We start from the raw sequence: 25911 nt of genomic DNA, 5'->3' as shown, positions 1-25911 counted from the left end.
AAAAAAGATAAATCTGAAACTGTATGAACAGATAGAAAACACTGCAACTCTAGAAAGCTTCAGCCCACAGTGCAGCGGCTGTGTGCTGGCAGTAACCAGTGTGTCAGCCCAGGTCTGAGAGCTGCCTCTGCCCAACACACCACGCCAGAGCTGGGACACAGCCAGACACAGCACAAACAGTCCAGAACAAAAGGACTGCTAGCATTCAAAGCAGAAACAAACAAACAAAAAGGAACCTCCATTTACTTATGGTGGTTTTATTAATTCATATGTGAAGTAAATTATTTAAATAATTATCTGGAAGAGAGGAAGAAATAAATGAAATTTAACTTAAAATGTTACTCTGGGTTTGAAATTTCATTTTAAAACCCAAAATATTATGGAAGTCGCAATAGCTTTTAGCCAATCTATATCATATAAAACCAGCATCAATTCAACAGAGTGACAGACCCCGAAAGGAAAAGAAACCATCTTAGGAGGGAGCTGAAACAGAAATCTTCCATTTGCCAGATTCATTATATGCAATGATTTGAAAAATGCTAATTATTAAAAGAGCATAAGCCTATCAGAAGCAAAAAGACAAGAAGCATTACTGGGGTGAAGCAGCAGCAACACTTACTTTGGGAAAAGTAGCCATGATGTATTACATCATGGGGGATTTGAGCCAGCACCTTGGTATTTTTAGCTTTAATAACCAAAACAAGAAGTGATTCAATGATACACAAACATAACACTGTGCAACTGCACAATACAGTTATGTAAAGTGAATGTTAAGGAACTTTTTCAGCATGGGAAATTTACAGTCTATGCCTTGTGGTGGACTCAGTACCAATACTTTTAAGTATTTATTGCAACTGTGGGTGATCTTATACTCATGGGTTTTTTACTAGGGAAAGTTTTTCTAAACTCACTAATATTTGACAGACAACTATGCAGAATGTGAAGCTTGTCAAGTATCCTTTTACAATTTTCTTTCAACTTACTGCCCTGTAAAATGAGATGGACTAAATACTTGTCATAATCTTTGCTATGTCACTGCTTTGTCATTTTCTTCTTTTAACATTTTCCTCTTTCTTCCTAATGAATTCTCCAAAGGATATAAAATACTCAGTCCCCACCATTCTCCAAGTTAATAATAATGTAACTGCATATAAATTATTTCAGATCAATCTTGCTATTACTCATATCTCTGGAGATAATTTCCATTGTGATGCCTGGGTTTTTTTTCACATGTTGAAATATTAATGACTATAGAAAGCAATTCAAGGAAATCTAACTATTATTTTGGACAAATAGAGAGTCTGCCAACTCCCTGCTTGCATCTGCCCTCTCCCTTTCTAAAAGGTAATTAAGACAAGATTCCTAGCAAAAACTATAATGGCATCATTCTTAATGTGTGCCATTTTAATAACTATTTACCCTCGCTGGTTTGCTACTATTGCCTTCACCATTAAAAAGTCATTTGATAACAGGATGTCTCTCTTCAATTTCAAAATTCTTTTATTGAAGGGTTACTGAGGAAGAGAACTAGCAATTTTCCTGAAGATTAGTTAGATTCTTAACTGAGAACCAATTCAGATGTACATCTTCTTTTAATTGTATTTTAAAGTTCAAAAGCCTCTCCTTTTACGGAGAATAACCTTTCACAAATTATGGTTTTAAAGGCTTACATCAGCTGTTCAAGAACTGTATCAGTACTGGAAGGTTTACAGAGGCTTCAGCTATTTACCATGTTGCTTCACAAAATGCCCCTCCAATGTTTAACTTCAAAAATACCTACTACTCTATCCAAGCCAACTGGAGGGCTTAAATTACAAGCCAAATAATAGATTTTACAATAAAAATTAAGGCAGTAATTTCAGTTTGAAAGATGCACTGGCAGAAGCCCAGGCATTCTTAGAAACCTGCACAATCAGGCAATCAAGTCAATTAAATGATTAGTAACTCTAAAAGCAGGAAGCATCCCAATTCAGATATTGATCTCTCATTCAGATTATTAATACACAAAATCCACTGTGAGTTTCACAGTAACCCAAAGACTAGCTGTGAAAATTCTTAAAATTTGGCTTCCACCCATGAAGCACTTCTCTGCTCCTGCCACCCTTCACCCACTAGTTTCTGCCCAGCACACACCTATTGATCCCTGCTACATGGGAACAAGACTGCTAAACAGTAAGAGAAGGTAAAATTCATGGTGTTTGTAGATGTCATTTACTCAGAACCCTGTTTTGTGATGCCTGATGAGAAACCACCCAAGTGACCCAAGTGACCCAAGTGTATCAAGTGTGTATCAAGTACAGCCAACGGGGAGGAAGTTACACTGCAAAAACCCCAGTATGTATTACTGTAAATCCCTCTGCCAGTAGTACCTTTGCTTCTTTCACCTAGTTATTTTAAACATGAGAAGAATCAGACTTACCCTTTACATTCACATTATAAACAGTAAAATAAGCTATATTTTTATTAACATGCTGAATAATTTACAGCTGTAATTACTGTAACAAGTTTCTACTCCCACCTTGTGTGTCTTGACTTCTCTGCAGGGTCAGTCCTTCCATCTCTTAATGCTGGCCATAAGAAAGCACCACAGCATTACCCAACAGAAACTTGTTAGGAAGAGAAGCAAAGCCACCAGGATGCTTAGAGAGGTGAGCATTACAAAATCACCAGATGGTATGAACTAAACTAGTAACTGCAACTGCAGCTGATCTATTGGAGTCAGCGAGTAAATGAGGCAGATAATCTAAAATCCTCTGATTTCATACATTCAGAATCTATGATTTCATGGACAGGTCTTCAAACCCTGCTGCTAGCTCAGAAACACCTAGATGTAACAGAAACATCTAAAATGTACCGCAATTAAACTTTAAAGGAATTAGTTAAAGAAATAATCAGAAAACAAGGAAATATATTAGAAAGAACACTTGGAAGAATGATCTCTCTTCCTGCTTCAAGGGACTGATTTCAACATGGCAAGCTGATATTCAACCATTGTTTTTTCACTCACTATTGACTACTTTTTTTAATGACTTTTTGTCATATACAACCCAGTGGAACTGTGCAGTACACAGACAATGAATGTGGAGCACAAAAGTTTGGCTGTTATCCTTTCTACCTCTTGTGGAAAGACAGGCACACAAAAGAAAGCAATTCACCTACTTCAAATTTTCAAGACAGACCAACAAAAACCTCTTTAAGCTATATTCAAGAATAATCTGCTTTCTTTCTTCCCAGTAAGTAGTAGTAAAAAAGCTCAGGAGAATAAAGTCCAGGGAACAGTACAACAGACGATACAATACCACATGCTTGAAGGGTCCTAGCAAAAACTGACCTCTCCTTGCAAGTGCAGAGTACTAAAAGGCAGCATAATTACAGAGAAAAGAATCTCATATCCTTGTGAATAGTTTTCTAGAATGTAATTAAAAGAGAAGTGTTGAATAAGCAAAGATTATCAAGTCTAAATGGAGCTACAATACCACCAATATATCTTTGCCTGATTTTTTACATATCTCTATGGATACCAACAGACTACGCTGGTCCCAAGAGGATTCAGTGGTTTTACTCAAAATATAAGTAACGGCCCTTCTTTTTTTATACTACCAAATCAACACGATAATTCTGGAATTCATTAGTGAAGAACACTAACCAATCCAGCATAATAGCTTTACTTCCTCTGCAAAACACTTCAAAAAATATCTAAATGAATATGGAAATGCATCTTTCTGTGGTAAATTGTTCATTATTGAATCATTATCAACTCTTGTTAGACAAAATTTCTCTCTTTTGCAATGTACAAGATCATTAAAATGTTTGAGAGCTCCATCATGAAAGACAGTGGCACTTTATAATCCACTATCTCTTCAGGCAAATATGCTTACGGCTGAACATAATACACAAAACAACAACATCCCCTTGACACACAATTCTTTCTTTTAATGGTACTCTTAAGTGTTGACAGCAATGGTGAAATATGTTGTCGCTCTCTCTTCTTCTTTCTTAATAGTTTTTAACTATTTCAGAAATGTATTTCAGTTGTGATAAAATTTTGGGAAGGGATTTCTTAGATCTCGGTTGTTGTATTTCTTAGATCTTGGTTGTGGAACCCCGATGCTCAATCACTGCTATTAGCTAGTGAGATATTTCCTATAAGCTCATCAAGTTCCTGTTCTTAGCCTCCCTCCATCTCCTTTTAACCTCCAGAGATCCAAAAAAAACGAACCAACGCCTTAAATATCATATGCCTACATTAGCTAATAAAATAAATGTGTTCATACTGTTTATGGGAACATGTCCACAGTTTAATATTAAGAAAACTGTATAGTATCTTTCTGTCTAAAAAAACTTCAGAAGAATTATTTTTCTTTTCAATAACTGATAAAGAAACTATAAACACAGATAATAGTACCACACAGAAAAGTAGTACTCTATGTTTTCATGTAGCTTTTATCATTCCTCTCTCCAAACTTTCACCATCAATTTAAATAAAATGCAAAAACGAGTATTGTGAAGGTGTAATAAACAAAGCTGCACTCAAGACAGTAACATAAGTAAAATGAACATAATTTTTTGCTATGACAAGCCAAAAACCACAAGTGAAATACTTTTAAATGCATACTTCTAGCATTTTGATGTGAACATATCTTAGAGATACATACAGAAAGCTTTCTATAATTCATGGCTGCATATAGAAGGAAATTAAGTACTTTTACTCCAAGAAAATAAAATCCCTAAGAACTCTTAGCCACAAAGATTTACAAAACTATTGCAGTTCTCAGCAGCTTTGGGTGACTGACACATACATCTCTTGATATTTGTTAATCCTCTCTACAAAACCATCTAAATGGAGGCTTCTTTTCAAATCTGTATTAATGATGTAATTCTATTATATCTAATAGAATCATCTGTTCAATAAAAATGAAAAGCCAAGAAGATATAGTTGCACCATTTTTTCATATATTTAAAGGCATATAATGTTTAGGAATTAAATTAATAACATGAGCAATTAATTTAATGTGTGTTACCTTTGGTAACACACATTAAAAAAGAAATAAAACTTTGCTATATATATTTTTGTAAAATAAAATCAGTATCAGCTACAATGCCTAGAGACATTCTACACATGCTACTGATCAAAATACTGGAGAAGCAATTGAAGTAACTTGTCTTTTTAGCTTTCTGCTAAAAAGGAAAAAAGACAATGTGTTAGAAAGAGTATTCAGGGAAAGTCTACTTTGCTTTATCAAAACAACTGCTACATTTTAGCTTTGCTGCCTTCAGACAGAAGTGTCATTGACCAATTGACATGTCCTCTCTCTAATCAAAGTCTACAGAGATGGGCATTTTAAAACTGCCTGTTTTCAGCTTTATATATGAAGTTTAAACAAAATTCTTTGTTTAAACAAAAAACTGTTTTCAGCAATAGCTGAGCTTTGTCTGTCTCTGAAACAGAGAAAATTAAAGTAGTAAACAAAGACTGAGTAAAGTAGAAAGATTTCCAAAAGAAATTGCAGACCACCAGGATTTGGATTTAGGTAATCCACTTAGATTACCATGGCTGTGTCTTAAAAGGACAATACTGAGATCACAAAATAGGTCATGTCTACAAGATGGGGAATATAGAAGTGAAACAATGTGAAATGTAGAAATTCAGAACAAATATTCAGAGTCATCCTGAAATCCAAGATAGAAAACAAAAAAAGGCCCAAGACCACGCATTGCCAAATTAAATATTTTGAAATCTACAGTTTTATGTTCTGAACTGGACACACAAAAGGAGATTTTTCAACCAATGCCATCAACACATTAGCATGTTTCAGGTAACACGAAGTGTAGGCAATGAAAAAAAGGTTTCAATACCTAAGGCCACAATACAATACACCATGTGCTTGCCTTTTTTCCAGTTTCAAAAGCAAAAATGTTAAACAGGCCTGGGACCAGGAGTTTCCATCTAATTCTTAGAAGTGACAGAGTTTCTAATACAACAAATATCAAAGAAATTAGAAAACTAAAAATAAGAAACAAGCCTTTAAATTATTACCTAAGGGAAGCCTCCAGTAAATTGGTAGGTAGTTCATGAATTGAATGTTAGGGGGAAAAAATCTTTAAATGCACAAATAATTGGTATAATTGTCTTCTCAAACAAAATTAAGGAAAATGACCTTTAAAATAATAAAATAATTTAGAATTTACATCAAAATATATCAGCTTTCTTGATCAACTTAAGAAAATCTTAGTATTTCCTTCTTGTAAAAAGTCCTGGATAATGGCCTTTCTGAGGAACTCACCCAACTTAAAAGATTTGAATTGGAAAGTCAGTGTTGCTATGAGAAACAGAGCAACTTCCAGATGCTTGACATGTCAGGCCTAGACAAGGGAATGAAAAATGTCTCTTTCTGACCAAAGAGGCTTTGAGGGGATACTCGTAAAGAATTACCTACTTACCCATCAGATTTGAGTTCATGAAAGGTGTCGGGGACAATCCTTCATGAGGCCCTAATCGACTGTCATTCAAGTGATCACTGTAATGAGGACTGTCTGCAAAACCCTAGAGAAAAAAAAGACCAGAGTATTAAACAGATTATTTGGCAGCCTTGCTAATTGAGTGTAATGACACTTTCCTAATTAAATGTGCAGAGTCACAATTGGTCATTAATCACAAAAGTTGCCTTTCAGGTCTATCTCACAGAAATTACTCTCTGCCCACATATTACTTTCTCCTCATCAAAAAGAAACCACATAGTTTCTTAATAAGCTGGGTCCTCATGGACAAGATTTCTAAAAATTGAATAATACAGAGATATTTTGATATTTGAATCCTCTTAGTGTTTAAAGTCACTAACCACAGAGAGTAAAATTAGTCTGAAGAACTTGCAATTTTTTTTTCCTAAGCTTTCTGTTTGCATTAATAAAAGACAGTAGAAAGTTCAGGAAGAGTTGCTAATGTTAAGAAAAAATGTTGGTGCAGATGAGAAGAACAAATTCCATTTCTTCTTGCAGCCTGCTATTAATGTCACAGATTAATAGGCATTTTGACATTATCACATTATTAACCAGCATAGCTCACTGACAAAAGGTTTACTTCCATATAGTGATTAAATTCCCAACTTTGTCACCCAATTTGCAAACAAGCACTGAAACAGTTTTTTGCATTTTCCTGCCATCAGCACAGCCAGCTTACCAGGCTTGGAGCGCCCCTCACACAGCCAGGAAGTACTGGCTCCTTGAAAACCGACACCAAAGGCAGAGGAGACAGAAAACAAAGAAGTCCTTGGGTGTAGATATTCTTTAATTAACCCAGTTACGTAAAGCTCTCCTCAAGACATTTTGAAATCCCATCAGCTTTTCCCTATAAAGGTATGAATATGCCATTTGCCCTTCAGACTTACCAAATGCACACTGAATCACTTATTCTCTACAAAAAATGAAAGACCTGGCACTCAAAACTGTACTTCCTTTGTGGCCGAAGTTTTGAAAAATATTGCGTAAACTTTATCTTACAATTCACACTTAGTCACTTCTCGTTCAGAAACCTAAAGCTCAGGCCTAATTAAGAGAGGAGGAAAAATTGTTCACAGCTACCAGAAACCATCCCAAGTGCCCTGGGACTATAAAATCATCAATCACTGAACATTTATCATTTCTCCAGACCGCAGGCTCACATTCAAGACAACATTAATGGGGCTGAAACAGGCCTCCCTATCATTGCAGGCGTGCTGTCAGTTCTACCAAAGGGCTGCTAACTGAGGGCTAAAGAACTGTCACAGCACTGCTGCTGCTTATGGATGCGTGTCACACTCCTGCTGCTGTTGGAGGCACAGCAATCCTTCCGGAGCCCCAGCTCCCCTCTGGAGCTCTGGCTGACTTTATCTGCCTCAGAATCGCCGATACACTTGTGATAGGCATCCAGAAACAATCTTAGTGACATTTACAACTTGGTTATGACCACAAGGGTGTTCTCTGGAAAGCATGACCTAGCCCCGTCTGTCAGACAAGCAGCGTGGAACAGCAGCTGCTGAGGAAATGGAGTGGCTCCTAGCTAAGGTCACCACATGTGGTTTATTTTTATGCTGAAATGAAACAAGAAAAAATTAAATCTGCTGAATAAAGAAACAAAAATTTGCAAATACAAGACCAAAACCAAAGCTCCTAAGTAGGTACCTTTTATTTGTGTCTCTGTTTTTACTCCTTGTCATGGTTGTTTTTTAAAAACCTTTTCCCTATTATTTTAGTTATACTTTATTTTTAAAGTGTTAAAAGAGGATCCATATCTCAGACATTCAGCAAATGGTGCCCAAACAAGGCCCAGAAACTGCAATCTTTAAGACATCTATATTTACAGAGTAACTAATACAAGTATTGAAAATATAACACGGGTAAGACTCATTTAATACACAGTTGCACATAATGCAACACAATCCACCTAATGCACAGGACTCTTAACGGTCCTCCCCAGGTTAATATTGCACATCCCCTCACAAAAGAGAGGAATTAGAGAACTGGGTGGGTGTTTGACACAAAAATGAATATTCTTCCTTCTGTCATCAGAATTCCTCTGAAGAGTACTTGACAGCATGCTCTTTTCATATACCCTCTCAGTTTCCCAGAATGCATTATCCAAGCTGCACTTCTACACTCCCAGACAAATCAACTACTTTGTCTGCCTGGAAAATACTCAGGGTTATCCTTCACAACACCAAAGCCATTGAAAAAAAAAAAAAATTGGTATAGAGGGTGAAAATGTACTAAGGGATATGCAAGCCCTTTCAGCAGAATTGGTCTTTTCTGGACTTTTATGCAATTCCTAAAATTAATTGTATCGGGCATTTCATTATTTGCCACTAGAAAATTCACACTTGTGCAAATTGTGACCCATGCCTTCACCTAGAGTGGACCAATGTAAACAGGTCTTACCTTGGCCACCATGCCTGACACCAGCTACTCAGTCTCAGTATTCACTTATGGATTATCAACTCAGGCTACAGATTTCTGTTTGGGATTAGAAACCCTGGGCTGATTCCTACAAATAACTCACCCCCACTAAATAAATATAAAATAACCACAAACACGTGCAGTTTTGATTTAACAAGTTTTGCAATTCACAAAAGCAAATGAAGAAAAATCAGAAGAGCTCTAAGGACAGTGATTTAAATTACACAGAGTTTTTTCAGAGCATTCTTCACATTTAAGCTGTACTTCAAATAAAATTGCACTCCTCTTACCATTCCTTGCTTTTGCATCTGTATTGTTAACCTACAGAGTAAACAGCAAAGTACTACTACTGGGAAGAGTTGTAACCAATCATAAATAAAACTTTAGAAGTTTTAAAACTTTCAATAGCTTCTGAAAAACTACTGGAAGCTTCTAGTCATACAATCAAAGTTCAAAAAACTTATTTAACGAATACAATAGTGCAAATCGACAACATATGCTTATTGCTCAAAGAAGAACACAGTTGAAAGCCTTAAAAAGTCTGGAACACCAATGAAGGATAGTGGTTTTTAAGACACATCCCCCTTGTGTGACTGAGTAATGAAGAGAAGACACAATCAGCTGGCACATGAACTCATCCCTCATGGCAAAAGCAGCAGAAGATTGCAGGGAGGGATTTACAAGACATTCTATCAGAGCCGCTTTTCAAATCCATGTTTTAAGCAGGACTCAGTAATACAGGCTGCCAAATTTCATTCTTCCTTTCCGACAAAAGCAGGAAATCCCAGTTCCTGACAATTTTGAAGACTAATCTACTGAAGCTCACTTAAATATAGCTGGATTGATACAGACTGCAAGCAGAAAAAGGAACTAATGAGTCATGCTGAAAGTTACTCTCCCCTCTTGGGAAGAGCTATTTGATAGTACATATTCTGGCTGGTGAGGTCATTCTTTGGACCACAGGTGGGCTTCCAAAGCTCTTTGAAGCATTTCTACCTCCTGTTACCTGCAGGGCACATTTAACACAGAAAGACTGGAAAGAGACATTCCATGCTGAATACACATGCTCATTTCTGCCTCTGTGCCTCCTCAGCAAACCTACCAATGGATTACTGTACATCTGAGTGCACACCTGGGGTGTTCAGCAAATAACTGGCAAAAAGTCTACAAAATAGGAGTTACTGGAACAACTTATTTCCTGTTTTAAGCACTTGGTTCTGAAGGGACTGCAGATAGCTGAGGGCATTTTTCTGCTTGCAGAAAGCAAACTGATTTTGAATATGATTCGATGACATAGCTGTAAACTCAAAACTGTCTTGCTTGTTCCATAGCTATTACATAGCTATTACAAAAGCAAGTTTTAGCTTTCCCAAAGGAAAACAAAACTTCTCTTTCTGTACTGTTATAGCCCAAATAAAGTGCAAATACTGTTAACTGTTCCCTTACAGCATTTTGTAATGTTGTCACTGTTCACTTTGCACAGGCCTCTCCCTGGATCTCAGTCTGACTGAATGTTTATGACCAGAAAGACCAAGTCAGATAAATAAAAGCAACAAGTATTGTCTACTAATAATACCTGTGATGAAATGCAGCTGAAAGACTACTACCAATTAGTACTGCAATTTAAGTGAGCAGGGAAGGCACTCTCAACATTGCATGCTCTAACTTTCTCATTTTTCAAGGATTTCACAGGATTAAAGTGATGTTCTCTAATCATTCCAGTTTATAAAGTCCACCAATTTAAAAATTCCACAGTTGTAACACTCATTCCTACCTCTTCTGGGCAAGATGCCCAAGTGCCCAAGTGATTTAGGCTCTATCTGAAACAGGATTTTCCAAGCACAGGGATGCTAACACAGCCAAACGAATTAAAAATCTGACACTATTTATGAGATCATTAATACTTATACACAGGACACCTGAAAATTATCTTGCATAATGTATTATTCTAGAAGACTAAGAAGACAAAATGGAAAAAATCCCCAACCCATTACACCCTGAGTAAACACATGGCTTACCAGGCATGTTTGCCCTACCAAATCATGAGAGAGGCCTGACACAATGAGTCTATGCCCCATTTTACACACAAAGTGGCAATTAACCTCCTAAAATTCAATGTCTTTCAATGACCATTAAAGTTCTGTCGTTTTGGTTAAATTTAATTACAGAAGTCACCTAAGAACAAGTCAAAAACCTTTCCCAGTTCGCTGTCCCTACCCTTTTTCATTGCACTGGTTCCAGGTTTTCTGTGGGATTAATCATTTCCCATTTACTTCCCCTTCAAAAACAAAAAACTATTATCCCTTAGCAATTATTTTCCAAAGTCACATCAGCATTTGTCCCTGCATACGCAAAATTGTACTCCTGACCCTAAATCAAGTTGTAGGGCTTTTTGTTTTGTTCTTAAATAACCACAACATCTTGTTTCCACTTCAGGGTAAAATGTGAAAAATGGAGAAGATGCTGTCACTACATGGCACACCATTTTCCTGTGCATTTATTGAGTTCATACTCAACTCATACAATTGACTGCTCCACAGTATTTCATTTGCTCAAGTCCACTAGACTAGAGATAACAGGGGTTTTGTTTGTTTCTCCTCCCTTAGCCCCGAGCCCTCTCCTACACAAGTCCCTGGGAACAGACCAAAATCTAAGGCTTGTAACCAAGCTGCCAGATCACTAAGCACGTATTTGCATTTTAGCAATTTACAATATAGCTCAATTACTGCCTTTAAATCTAAGACATTAAAATTCCACTAAAATGAATGGTTGAGTTCACAGTTTGACGTGGCTGCAGACCAAAAGATTAAGTTTAATGAATGCTGCTTTCAATTCCTTGAGTTTTATAGTTTGGCTGACTTTAAATAACAAATATTAATTGTTTAAAGCTCAGGAATACTGAGGTCCCTTGCAAGCTAAATTTGGCAATGAACTTATGAATCAGGCAACAGTCACCCAAATGACTAATGTGTAAATGAACGAGAGAAGCTGCTGCTAAAATCCACTTTATTTTGGATTATCTTGCTCTCCAAACTAATCTGAAAGTTCTACAGACAAACAAGAAGGGAAAAAACACAAGAAGGGGTGGGGGGGAAGGGAAGTGAGGAAAGAAAGCAAGATGCAGAGGCGGTGAGAGACAGACGGACAGACCAGAGAGACTGACTACATCCAGGAACACTGTGCTGAGTCACTGACTGAAGGTTAGACAAGAGGCTCTGCACAAAAGCCATACCAACATGCCCTAGTAAATTTAAAAGATTATGGATGTTACAATTCTGAATAATTCCAGAAATACACAACCTCAAAAAAAAAAAAAAGAAAAGAAAGAAAAATAAGAGTATTTTTAGTCATTGAATCTATGTATCTGTCAACAGCTCTTAGAGGAAGGGCTGGAGAGCCAAAAAACCTGGCTTGGTCTACAGAACACACAGATCAGGAAGAATGTTGCAAAAATTAAGGTAAGCTAGAAATAAATCCAGAGAAGAGTATTCTTCCTTTTTGCCTAGAGGATCACTTGCACTACATTCATTAATTTTAACAGAACATCAAGAAACATCATTGGCACAGGTCAGGGCCATAACTCCATTTAAATCATGAACAATATTGCAGCAAACTCTCAGTGGGAACAATGTTGTTTCCAAGCAATGACCAAAATCCTCTCAGGAAGTCTGGAGCAGGTGGATGACGATGGGAGTCGCCCCACACTCCTTACACTGTTTCATCCATGTTACTCTCATTTGCCCACTGCAATCCAAACGCTAAGGGAACAAGCTGAGACAGGTCTGAAGTGCCAGGAAACAAAAACATCTCCCTCTGTAGGCTGCACGTCTGCCACCTCCCAGGCCCCTGAGAACAGCCAGGACTTCAACCCCATCTCCTTCACCTGCACAAGAAGCTTGGATACTACTCCCTGAACAGAGGAATGAATGCAGTTTGCTGATGGAGACCACCCAATCACACCAGAAACAAGGAGCTTTCTAGCTCCACTTTCTAGCTTTAATTATGATTCCCTTTCTGTAACCATCAGCAAGTGTTCACATTCAACTACAATATCCTTAATACAGAAATGGAGCTTTTTGTGTTATTTGGTCACCTCCTACAACATGGCAGGGCAAAAGCAGGTATCACTGCCCCAAATTTCACATAATATTGGGAAAAGTCAAGAGAGCTGTCACAACTATCCTCCAAGTGTCACCTAAAGTAACAGGCTTTGTAACAGTGTTCTAAAACTATCCATTAGCTTCCTTTACCATATCAAGTTGAAACACATGAAAACCTCGTGCGTAGGAATGGAGAATAATTGAAAACACGGTTTATTTCTTTTTTCAAATTTATTTTGAATGTTATTTATTTTTTAATAAACATCATTTTCTCCAGCTCTAAATCCATTTCCAAGAAGTTAAGTTACTGAGTGACAAATCTGATTTTAAACAGCTAAACCCAATAGCCCGTTACACCTCTCTAAACTCCTGTGAGACAAATATCAACATGATATGCAATAGGACAATTCCCTGGCCACATGGAAAACTAATTTGTGAACAGAGTCCAATTCTAATTCCAGTGCGGTAGGTAGATGCAATAAAAACAAAACAAAAACCACGACCAAAAGATCCACTTCTCCAATACAGATGAAATGAAAAATTCATATGATGGAAACCAGATTTTTCTAGCTCTTATCTAAGCTATAAACTGGGAGATAAAATGATACAAGTATAGCCAACAGACTAACAACAAATGCTTAAAGAAAATACTTGAAAACCTGACTAAAGCATTCAGAATTTAGAAAACACAACTTACTTTGAAAAATGCTGCTCGTAATTCAAATTATAAAGTAGGCTGCATTTGTAAGTGTCCTGAGCACTGAATATGGAATATTTAATTTGGGCTTGAATTCCACAGTGAATCATCATCTACCTTGTAGAATACACCAGGAAAAGCAAATAGCTAGCAGTAGAATCACCACAAAACCTCCCTTCCCCATAAAAAATAAATAAATCAGAGGACAAAAAGGACACAAATACAACAGACTTGATAACACTTACTGTGTTTCTGTGTCCCTCTTGTCTTGTTTTGCTATTTAACAGCTTCCCTTCTTGTTATGTACCTGAGATTAAGAGGTATAAAATACTATTTCAAAACCTGCTATCTCATGACTATTTTTTTACTTCTTTGCAAATTAAAAGTATTACTTGGGGTAAGGGGATTATAGTTTGGGCATAAAGTATTTCAGATTCCAACTCATGTTTGAGTATTTTACATACAGTAGAGGGAGCAACCTGTTGCCTGACACTACAAAACCATCTAATCTAACAGTGCTATCTTGATCAGTTCCACTCTGGCTTCAATTAAATACACAGAGATATGTAAAGGAACAGGAGGATAAACTGCATCCTCAGCACTGAAACTAGATTCATGTTAAATCAGGTCAAAATGTACACTCACAGCTTTTAGTGCAATGTACATGCTGCAAATTATTTGAAACACCCGCAGTTCAGATTTCGGAAGAAAAATGCCTCAGCTAATTTATGCTAAATTTTTTAACAGTTACAAATATTATGTGTGTATATATAAAAAGGAAATCCATCAAGGAAATGTCTTATGAAAAACATTTCAGATATGCTTGATTTGGAGACTGCAATTTGAACAGATCAAAAACTGACTTGCTCCTTTTATTGCTCCTTTCATGTGATGAGAAAACCAAAACAACGAAAGAAAACCTCACAGATCATTATTCCTCATGAAACAGCAATCATGAGCCACACCACAACAACCACTAGAACAAAAAAAACCAAGTTTACTTACTCAAAAAAAGTGACTATGCTGCTACATTACAAATTACAACTTGCAAATACACAGGAAAGCTACCAAGTTCAGGATCATCTCACAACAGGAAGACAAAACTTTCAAGTGCTGTAGGGCAATATACTATTGTGCAATACATTATTGTGCAGAAGACATAGTACTCCAGTCAAGTACCTCAGAATATGCTTCAAAGAGCTCAGGAGAACAAGACTTTCAAAAAGCAGCTTTATCATCCTCTGCAAAACACACTAAGAGCTCCTCTTCTAGTGCAAGGCATTATAAACACAGGCAAAAATATCCGTAGTTCTATATCACTCAGATAAGGGAGAGACTTGCACACATCAACCAAAGATTTTCCCTGAAAACCCACCACTGCTGCGCACAGAAAGGTAAAACCAAGACTGGAGACCAGGAAGAAAAACAAGCCCCACAAAAGACAAACTTGGTACACAGTATTGTATATGGACTTCAGTACAACAACTCAAGAATAAGGGAGGCCATCAGCACGTCACAGAATTCACCGACTGCTCACTACCATTCCTGAATGATTCCTATAAACAATAAAGCTTTCCTGCTTTTGTCTTTGTCCCCTGCAATAGAATTTCAGATTATTCATTTTTCTAACAGAACAGTTGGCATATGCAAAAAGAGATTTTGCTCACAGAAGTCACTAATGTCTCCATTTGTACCTCATCACAAATCTAAGACCATCACAGCAAATTCAGACATGTACCTGCTGTTCTTTCAGTGTTAGAACACTGTTTAGCATTAGGTAATGAAAGACGAGGCTCCTACATGAGGTTTTCTCAAGCCTGCTGGGATTCCTAGCCCGTAATGTTACTTCATGACACTATTGAAGTAAAAATGGTTTCGTTTTCAATAAGGTATTACCAGAGACTCTTAAAATAAAATAAACTGCTATTACATATGAGAGAAGGTTCTTGTCTGAATTAATTACTGATTAAAAGATCAAAACCTGTGACAAACATCCAACCCCAAGCACAAGACATCTTGTTTCACAGTGAAAAGAAATTACCAATGTTTTCCCCAATAAAACCGTACCCACACCAACACTCTTCAATAATTCCATGAAGAAATCAAAGAGTGGATAAACAAATACAGTAAAGTTTGCTCATAGCAAAATTTTTTTTAAATACTCCTCACTAAAAGTTAGTGCAGATTTACAAAGAAATTTTTCCATGAAATTGGTAATAAAAGCGCAGATAAAATCTGGTGTAAACAAATGCAAAATGAACACACTCAAAATTAACTTCATGTCATAACAATGTAGTAACTATGATGCAATGTAAGACAAAATATTACTTTTTTGCATAGTTTATAGAACATTATCACATCACAGCTCAGTGGCAATCAAAAAATGCATGACTTAGCAACAAATAAGAAAGGAACAGAGAATGAACCTATCATTATGTGAGGCAGAAATGTATGGTATACCTTCCTCTTGACTAGTGCATGCAGTCAATCACCCTAACTCTGAAATGATGCAGAAGGAGCAGAAAGATCCAGGGAACGGCACCAAGAACCAACCACAGGTTAGAAGCAGTGACCATACAAGCAGATAGCAATAGATTACAATCCTTCAGCTTGGCTGAACGTAGAAATGGCATGTAAAGGTGTTTGCAGGGAAAAAAGTAAAAATTATGAAGTGCATCAGGAACCATTTGGAACACAGGAAAATGGTGGCAATCAGTTGCATCAATGGACAGCACACATAAGACAAAAAAATCCCTAAGTTTCAGCACAAAATCCTTGTAATTGTTGCCAAAACTGTAACCAAAGCCAGAAAAATTCACAAACAGCAGAGAGCAAGCCCACCAACAGTTACAAAAACCATGTCCAAAAGGTTGGCTCTGTCCAGGAAATCTAAGCAGGGGTTTTGCTAGGAGAGCACACAGTAAAGGTGGCAAAATATTTGTCCTATACTTACAATCCTTCCTTATGCACCATTGCTGGCCACAATCAGACCATTTAAACTGAACTGAACAGACCTCCAGCAGGATTTGGGAAGGGAAAATATTCTTTAGCCAGTATTCCATCATCTTTTTTCATTAGCCTTCAACAGGTAGGCACTAAACTAACACCAAATTCCAATTCTATTCACCTGAAAACTGCTTCTCTTTCCGTGTCTTTGGAAATTCTAGCCAACAGTGAGCCAACACTTTAAATTCTTAGTAATTTTAACACTATATTGTGACTTTTAACAGAAAGCACTAGTAGTAGGCTGCACATGGACTTAAAAAAGATAAGTTGAAAAATCACACACAATATCAAAAGAATAAGTGGTACCTCTTGAGATTTCAACTTTTCTATGTCTGTGGAGAGGTCTGAGCTTTTTCCATGAAGACTGCCATTTTCCTGTAAACAGACAAACAAATAGTAAGAAAAATGAGGACACGAATAACATCCTACATTGAAATAATGGGGGAAAGCACTGGATTAGAGAGCTGAACGTGTAAGACAATTACATCTTATTTAAACTCAATTAATCTTACTTAAACTTACTTAATCAACACAAGGAATAACCTAGAAATGTAAAAGGCTGATTTGCCCAGCCTTCCGAGAAACCAATCTATACTCTCACAATACAGACCCACACACTCATTTTAGCTCTTTCTCAGAGACATCTGGTCTAGCAGCACATGTAGGAGTAGACAGAAGTTATCGTTATTCAAAATCCTGAATCAGTAATCTGCCTCATTAGTTGAAAGAAAACCAAAAACTAAAGACTATACATCATAGCCAAAATTTATGCATGCAAGCTTGATTTAAACTGGTAAATAAAGTCCAGTACTTTTTCAGTGAATTCAGAAGTGAAATTCCTGTGTTCTACTTTTTTTGAAAGAAGATACCAGCCACAGGACAAATTAATTTGTGGCTCTTAATCTTTACCAATTCTATACACAGAGAATATGTGTTTCTAGTGTTCACTTTTCTGGGGAGAACACAGGAATTATATTTTCCTGTGAAAAGGAATTGAGTTTTCTTTAAAAGAAAACTCTTGTCACCTAAATGACATTCCAGATGACCATTCTTTATTGCCTCATTAAAGAAAACCAAACAAAAAAACCCCACAACTAACACACAAGGCTTACTGACTTTACACTATTTGAATATTAGCTGGCTGATCCTCTACCATACAAAAAATTGTGATTAATACTGCCACACAGCCAATGGATTCATTTGAGCTCAAATTCCCATCAGGTCAGCTTAACTCATAATCAATTAAAATTGTTCAGCAACATAAAAAATGAGGGTCAAAACACCAAACACATGATAAAAATATGAGTTACATAAAGCTGCATAGTAAGATTGCAGATTTCAAATGTAGAGGAGGCATTTGAAGGTTCAGCTCCATGCCCCAGGTTACACAGGAAGTTTTAAAAAGTTTTAAAGAATGTGGAATTTCCATGTTGCACAGAAATAATTCTTCCACACTAAGTACTTCCACATTTATTATAATTTATTTACTAAGATCAGTGGAAAAATCAAGACTTCATGAGAAAGCTTTCTACTTCTGTCTTCCAGACTAAGGCAGAGGCCATAATAACACCCAGTGAGCTGAACAAGGTTTTGCAGCCTACCCATTTCATTCCACAGCACAAGAAAGCTGCAAAGGTGCAAGCATTAGTACAGCTCTCTGATTCAAAGCCCCTGAAATCAAAACATCAGGTATGCTGTATATATCTGGTTGGGGTACTTAGCTCATTGTCCTCTTAGGGAGTAAATATTCATAAGAAGAAAATTGAGTAGATGAAAGGGAATGTGAGTAACTAGGGGCAAGCTTGCTTTAACTATTGCATATAGCTTGAAAAGGGTCATGTTATTTTAGGATATCAGATAGTAGCAAGAACCTTCAGCTCAATAAGTGGGATGGATGAGGCTGGAATGAGAACAGGAGGAAGGTATTTAAAAAGAAAAACCTCTCTTCAACATCATGACACAGCACATACTATAGCTGGTTAATGTTAACAGAGAGGCAAGTGTTCCCTACCCTTTGCCAATAAATCTGCTCCTCAGTAACATGACTTCTACTTCCAATTTCTGACTATATGTTAAATAAAATACATGCTCATCATTCAAGCATACATATGGTTTATTTTCATTAATTCTAAGCCCATATATTTTTTAGTCTTAGAACTCTAAAATGATGCTGTAGCTCCTCAAAGTCATTAACGTCTCTAAAAGATGCCAATCTGTACATTTAAAGGAGTTTTCCTTCAAAATCTTTGCCAAATCATCTGCTGATTTCCTCTGTACATTCCCATGAACTTTCATTATGAATTATTAGGTGGTATCTTACCCTTGAAGATTCATATGAAGGACTTGGCTGACCGCTTGTTCCCCAGGATGTGGCACCTGTTCGCTCATCCATACCTAGCAATCAAAAGAAAAACACAAACCTGTAAGAAATGATAGCAAAAACAACATTTTCTGATGCAACCTGCAAAAATATTCATCTGCTTCCATACATGCTTTCATATACTTAAAGCAGTGTTTCTAAAAGCAAAACTTCAGATGAACAGCTTCCTTATTAATTAAGCTGGCTACAGAGGAACCTGTTCATTTGGACACCTGCAGCTGCTGAAAACAGGAGCATAAAAAGCCAAGAAATTTGCCAATCTGCTGTCTGCCCAACCCAATCCATAAGAAATTAGCATGAGTAACAAAACAAGCACAACAATGTGAACATCATGGCTCTTTGAGCAGCCCGATTTATCTGCATCTCAAGCAAGCACAGAAATATTGCAGCACATACTGTGAAACACATACTTGTTATCTACTCTTTCCTCTTGTGTCCTGCTTAAGTATTGTAAAATGTGCAAAACAATTTCCCCTGCTTGGCCTTTATGTGACACACAAGATATTTTAGCATAATGGGGGAAAAAAGCAAGACAGACTGGTTATATTTCAATGGCCTAAAAAACCCACAAAGAATCATGGTCTCTGCACTACTAAAACAGTCATATTTTTTACACTCTGTAACGGTTCTTTTAGAATCAGTTCCCTTTATGCAAATCCAGGTTACAGCTCACAAGAGAAAAGGGAAGGAAAAGATCTTTAAACACTGCATCAGAATATATACCCCATGTATTACCCAATTTCTATCCAAATTTAATCGGTCAAATCACCTTAAAACCACATTCCCAAACAGCTAATTGCAAAAGCACCTGAATTCCTATAGCAAATTCCTTCACATAGGATAAGGCTGCTACTATTCTAACAATTAGGTTCCTGATTATCTGCTTCACAAGACATTTTTTTTGTCACATGTGGAACACTTCCATCCTAAACTGCATGCTTGGAAGCACTCTGGCCTACAAAATGCAACTCATTACTTTCCTGTCAAACTTTTCTCATAAAGAGTTTTGATATAAAGCATAAATTCTTTATGTGATATCTACTATAAACGATTTATGAAGTCTTATAATGTCATAATTTATAAATAAGAACTAAGTGTCCCAATTTATAAACAAGAGTAGAGTGCAAGCTACTCCATACAATCATCTCTAAACCCTAACTTTATATTGCAACTAGAAAATTTGCATGCATATTTCTCTTATGGCCATAGCGCAAAATCAAATGTAAACTAATACTGTAAATAACTACCTATGGATTATTACTATTCTAATAATTATTTCCTCAAGAAATGGGCTTTATGAAGCTATAAAATAATGTTTTGACAATGACAGCCTGCAAAAAGGAACGTTAAACTGAAAGTACAGTAAATCACTCAAATAAAAACGACAGACACTTTTTGTGCACTGCAGGAAAGATCCTCAAGGCTGAAGAAGGCTCTTTGAAAATGCAAAACCACCACTATCTTGAGCCAGCAGTTTGGGGAAGTTTACTGCATTTTGCAGCTGACAGTATTGTTGTTGTTTCATTGTAACTGGTCCAGGAGCTGAGTAAAGAGTCGTGGCTGGCACTGACAAAGGCAAAAGTAATCTTTTGGCACAATTGACTCTTTTCTGCCAGAAACAACAGTGCCAGTAATCCAGTCATTATCATAACAAGTCTTCCATTGCCTTCGTTTCAAAAGAGACATATGTGGTGTGAGAAAAGAAAAATATCTTACTGCAAGACAAAGTCCTTGGGGAAGTTTAAGATACAGTAGGTTATACCAACCCATTTCAGGAGATATGTGACTAGATAATGGTTATGCATAGAGTGTTCAGATGCTAATCACTAGAACATGCTACTCATATGAAAATTTGAATCAGTGGGACATAAGGACTTATGGTTCTGCTTAATCAGCACATGTACAGCTAAAAATTCAAGTATTTTAATTCTACCATTTGAATTATGCAAATAAATTATTTAAAGAAACTGCTCAAAACCAAAATGTAACTGCTTCAGATAAGCAAGAAAACTAATTTCTGACTAGTTCCCAGAATTCTTTTCTTCTAAAAAAGCCCAGTACAGTTTACTATTCTAGCTAACTTCCTTTTTCCTGCCAGGTGTCTTTTTCCTCCTTTTCATGCAGCATTTCTCATTCTTGTAAGCCCAAAGCAGGCTTAGATGTAGACCTATCTCCTACGCAAAATTTTCACACAAAGAAGATGCTTTCACTTTTTAAATGCTCTGTGGAGGCTATAAGAAAAAAGGAATCATGTACTGCTTCACTCTTACTGCTGCTTGACATCTGGATTTGATTTGGAATTATATCTCTGCTGCCCTTGGTCTCCATCAACATGAGACACCAAACAAGTGCTGCCCCAAGTAGCCAGCAACACTCAACCAGGAAACGAGATGTGTGTCTGCCAGGGTGCTCAAGGAATCTGTCCTGCTTTATACACTAGTGTGCTTCCCATGGGTGACAGATGAAAACCACCCATTCGTTGGATGAGACAAAAGACCAAGACCATTGCTAGCAGGATGGTCAAAGAACAAACAATACATATTTTAACAAGCCAAAAGTAACTATATGACTGATCCAGGACCACCAGATTCACTTTTAAATGTAAAGCCCCTGAAGTGGGGAACACTTGGTAAAAAATATCATGGGAGACATCTATGGTGGTAAATTCAATAAAGTCTCAAAGCAAAAGCGTCACGAAACAAGTTCTAGCATTATCCTGGAAAAGGCAAAAGAGAACAGAGGAACTAGGGGGATTGTCACCTTTGCATAACCCCTTCCACAAGGCAATGCACTGACCAATTCCAGTATCCATGAATTCATCATGGATTAATTCGTCATTAATTAATCATGGATGTTAAAGAGCACAGGAAAGCTGTGACAGTTATCAGAGCTGACTGAAAAACATGTAGGGCAAGGCTGCAGTATCTCAGCCTCTGTAGGTAAAGAAAAAAAGGTAGAAATTGAGCTATGTTGTTATAAGGGTCCAAAAGCACAGACACATGCATTCAGGCAGACAGGAGTAAAACAAGGTTCTACCCCCACTTCATTTTTTTAGTAGGCATTGAGGATGGAAAGTAATTGAAATTACTCATATTTCATGGTTCTCAACCAAAACTGACTACTTCTATAGCACATATGCTGCAGTTTAATTAGGGAGTAACTAACTGTGATGTTTGTTTGAGGAGGTTCAGCTGGCAGTCTGGGGCTGGGCTGGCTCACAGGGCACCTCCACAGCACTGGCTGCTGTCCCAGCAAGGACACTCCTGACCTCGGCCAGCCGAACACAAGGAGCACAGCCCAGAGCCCGGAGCTTGGCCAGCCCGCAGGAAAGGCTCCGTGCCCGCCGAGGCCCCGGGACGGGCTCCGTGGCCAGGCTCACCTCGGGGAGACCCGGCTAAGCCATGAGGATGCTTTCTGGCTTTGTGCATTGCATTCGAAACAGGCTTTGCTTAACATCACTTTTATGATGCTGCTGTGAGCATTTCAAGCTATTCTAGAAGAAAACCCAAAGAAACCTGTTGCCTCATTATTTCAACATATGTGTTCATTCTGAAGAAACAGATCCAAACATTCATCTAATAAAAAAAAAATTTGATCTTACAATCAAACTGAAATGAAGGTTGCTCTTGCTGCCATAAGACAAAGAAGACTATATTTAAAACTTATTTCAAGAGACATAGGCTCTAATGTTCGTGTAAACACTATAATGTACTTTATAGGGTTACCATCTGCTATGATGCTGATCAAATAAATGATTTGACAAAAAAAAATCACATTGTAGATTGTTATACTAGGTACTCAAGGTATGAGTTTCTATCTTTTATAGCTTCTTTATCCAATTTTGTTTCAGAGTAATGATATTCCTTCGGATAAGATTCAACATCTGAAATCAATTACAAAAAAACCTACAGTACAAAACATAACAGCACTGATTGTGTTTTGCATGTCAGACACACAAACATATCAATCTACCATTAAGCCATATATTGCAAAAGTCTATTGTGAAGTATGATTCCAATTATTACCCAAAATTGTATTTCAGGTCTCGACTTTTTTGTAAGGGGATGAAAATAGTAGTATTTGATGGAGAAATATTATACTCAAATATTTTAACTTGCAATAGGTTAAGACTAGTTCTCAGCCTCTTCTTGTTGTTTTCAATTAGAACTTTCTCTTTTTATACTAGATGTAATATTTTCAATAATATAATAAAACCATTTCTTTTCTAACAAAGAACTCAAAATTCATAAGTCAGATAAATAAATAAATAAATACAAGACAAAGTTCCACATATTTATTACTCAAGGAGTGGGAAAAAACACAGACAACAAGGGGACCAGAATGACACTCAAAACCAAAAGCAGCTTTGACAATAGATACAACTATTGGTAGGCTTAAAATAAGCCAAAATAAGTGGTAGGCTTAAAATATCCAAAACTGAGAAGATTATTCAAATTGAGAAGAGAAATGAAAGGCAGGCAACCTATCAATAGTCTAACCACTTACATGTGATTGGGATAAACTCAGATGCAACATTGTACTTAGGTAAAAGACAAACCACTTTCATTTCCAACTGCATAAATAAAGAACTTGCTCTCCATCCACCTTCCATAATAAAGAAAAATAAAGAGAAGTGTAAGCATGGAGGGGGAAAAAACCTTCAAATCTCAATGCAGACTGTTTCTTGAAGAATGTACTAATTGTCTCCCAGCATACAGATACCAAGTTCCCCCCTGATCCCTTCAGATCAAAAAGCAAAGCTCCTCCCCAGTAACAGAGCTGCTCATCAGGGGCACCAGTGGGAGTAGCAGAGCATCCTTTTGTGTACCTTTGCTCCAGAGAAAACCCAAGGAAGAGCTACAGATATATCACAGAAACCCTGAGTTTGTCATCTGGAACCTCCTCTGGACTTCACAATGATTTCAGGCAACTTCCCAAGATAATTCTATTAATTTGCACAAAGCTGCTCACTCTGCTCCCTGTATTGAGCCGGGGTGTCACAGATTGAACCTTTAACCCAAGGTGCAGTATAAAAGTGAGATTTCTCCTGGGCTTGCCTATCAGTTTTCATATCTTTCCCCACCTGCCCAGCATGTTCATAGCCATGGGAGCTGAGATCTTACCTACCAGCCTCTAATGGCAGGGATTTAAAAAGTGCAAGGAAGCCCTGCAGAGACTGAAGACCCCCTGAGGGGACATCGGTTACCTCAATTAGTACCCATAAAATACTGGCTTCCATTTGAATACTAATCTTTGCAAAGATCAGTTTGTAAGATCTGTTTGAAATATCAACTGTGATTATTAATAATGGTAAATATATTCATTTTCATTTTTGAAACACTGTTTATCCTGAAGATTCCCAGAGCATGATTATCTGACAGCAAAGAATAAATATCCACTATGCCAGTCATTGTGGAAATTATTTGAATAATAGTCAGAAGATATGCTATACAAAGTTAATTTCTATCTATAGAACAGGAAATCACAATTAAAACTTCAGAAGAACAAAATTTTTCAAGTTGGAGGAAGGTTGAGCAAGTACACAATTTAGTTGGACAATAACCAAAACTTACACCAATATTGGCATTGACAGGTATTAAAAATCAGTTGTAACTTAATATAGCAGCAAATTGAATTCTCCCTGTATGTAAAACCTATACTTTCATACAGAAAATTATTTGCAAGAACAGTATTTTCTCTGGAAGAATAAAACTTAGGGGTGTATGCTCAAAAAACAATTTCTAAAACAACAAAAAACATTGTATACATTCAGAAGAAAATGGAAAAGAAAAAACCTTGCTGGTTCAGGAAAACTGTAGAAAAGCTTGAATTTGTTTTAAAAGTTTCTATTAGCATCAAAAGTCAGTACTGGCAATACAGTTTCTGTATAACTATCAAGTATCTTTTAGATTTGTTTCAACTCTTTAGCTAAATATAATTTGCTATTTAAAAAAAAAGGGAATTACTACTTTTAACTCAATTTCACAAACAATCCTATTCATTTCTTGCAATAAGACCTATGTATTCCCTAAGAACAACACTGGGTTATTAATTCCTGTAAGAGCACTGCCCTTACAGAAATATCAGAAACTCCCTGCTTCTCTTTCCTCATAGTCTTTGCTTCTAGACTCTAAATCATGTCCCCAAACACACCAAGTGATCTGGCATGACCTGGACACTTTAAATACAATACAACCCCCTCAAAATAAAATTGGAACTGGCATTTCCCACACAAACTGTACTAAACCAGAAAACTGCACAATGCTATATGCATCTTGCCAGAAAAGGTACATCAGGTACTGTACAAAGAGAAGAGCATATTTATAATACTGTATGTAACAAGCATTTGTTAGTTGTGTATAGATATTCAGACAGCTTAAGCATAAGCTGATGACAAAAACTATTTTAACAAGTGTTTAAACTATTAAAAAAAGGAATTTTCTTATAAATCCACTGAGGTGCTCAGAGCACTACCCAGTAAAGCTATTCTTCACACACAACCCCCCTAAATTCCCTATATTCATAGAAGTCTTACTATTACTCTTTGATCTAATTTAAGGTCAACATTAAACAAAAAAATTAAAATGCTAATATTCATAAAATATCCTGTACACAAATAACATTTCCACATGTGCCCACAGAATATATTTTGAAGCCTCCCTGGTCACAAACATGAGTAAAGTGCACCAGCTTAGAGATGAAGCCTTTAGCAGGGGTACAACCCAGAGCTTTTATTCACACACAAACACACACAGTTAAACTGCTATTAAATTGCATCATGCTGCTTATTCCCCTCTCTG

At 36.8% G+C, this 25911-nt stretch overlaps 1 protein-coding gene across 8 annotated transcripts in view; it reads right to left on the bottom strand.

The window, feature by feature from the left end:
* Positions 1 to 25911, bottom strand: part of TCF12 (transcription factor 12) — a 159433-nt gene that overhangs the window by 98644 nt on the left and 34878 nt on the right. For all 8 annotated transcript variants that reach the window (XM_018913819.3, XM_018913816.3, XM_018913818.3 and 5 more), the window contains exons 4-6: positions 19052 to 19125; positions 17038 to 17106; positions 6442 to 6544 (exon numbers count right to left, since the gene is read on the bottom strand). In XM_018913819.3, the coding sequence (XP_018769364.3) occupies positions 6442 to 6544; positions 17038 to 17106; positions 19052 to 19125 (246 nt within the window). The remainder of the gene's footprint in view (positions 1 to 6441; positions 6545 to 17037; positions 17107 to 19051; positions 19126 to 25911) is intronic.

The sequence above is a fragment of the Serinus canaria genome, chromosome 10, assembly GCF_022539315.1.
Source record: "Serinus canaria isolate serCan28SL12 chromosome 10, serCan2020, whole genome shotgun sequence".
In the NCBI taxonomy this organism is placed as follows: Eukaryota; Metazoa; Chordata; class Aves; order Passeriformes; family Fringillidae; genus Serinus; species Serinus canaria.
Note: the sequence above shows the minus strand (reverse complement) of the source record. Positions and strands in the feature narration are given on the sequence as shown.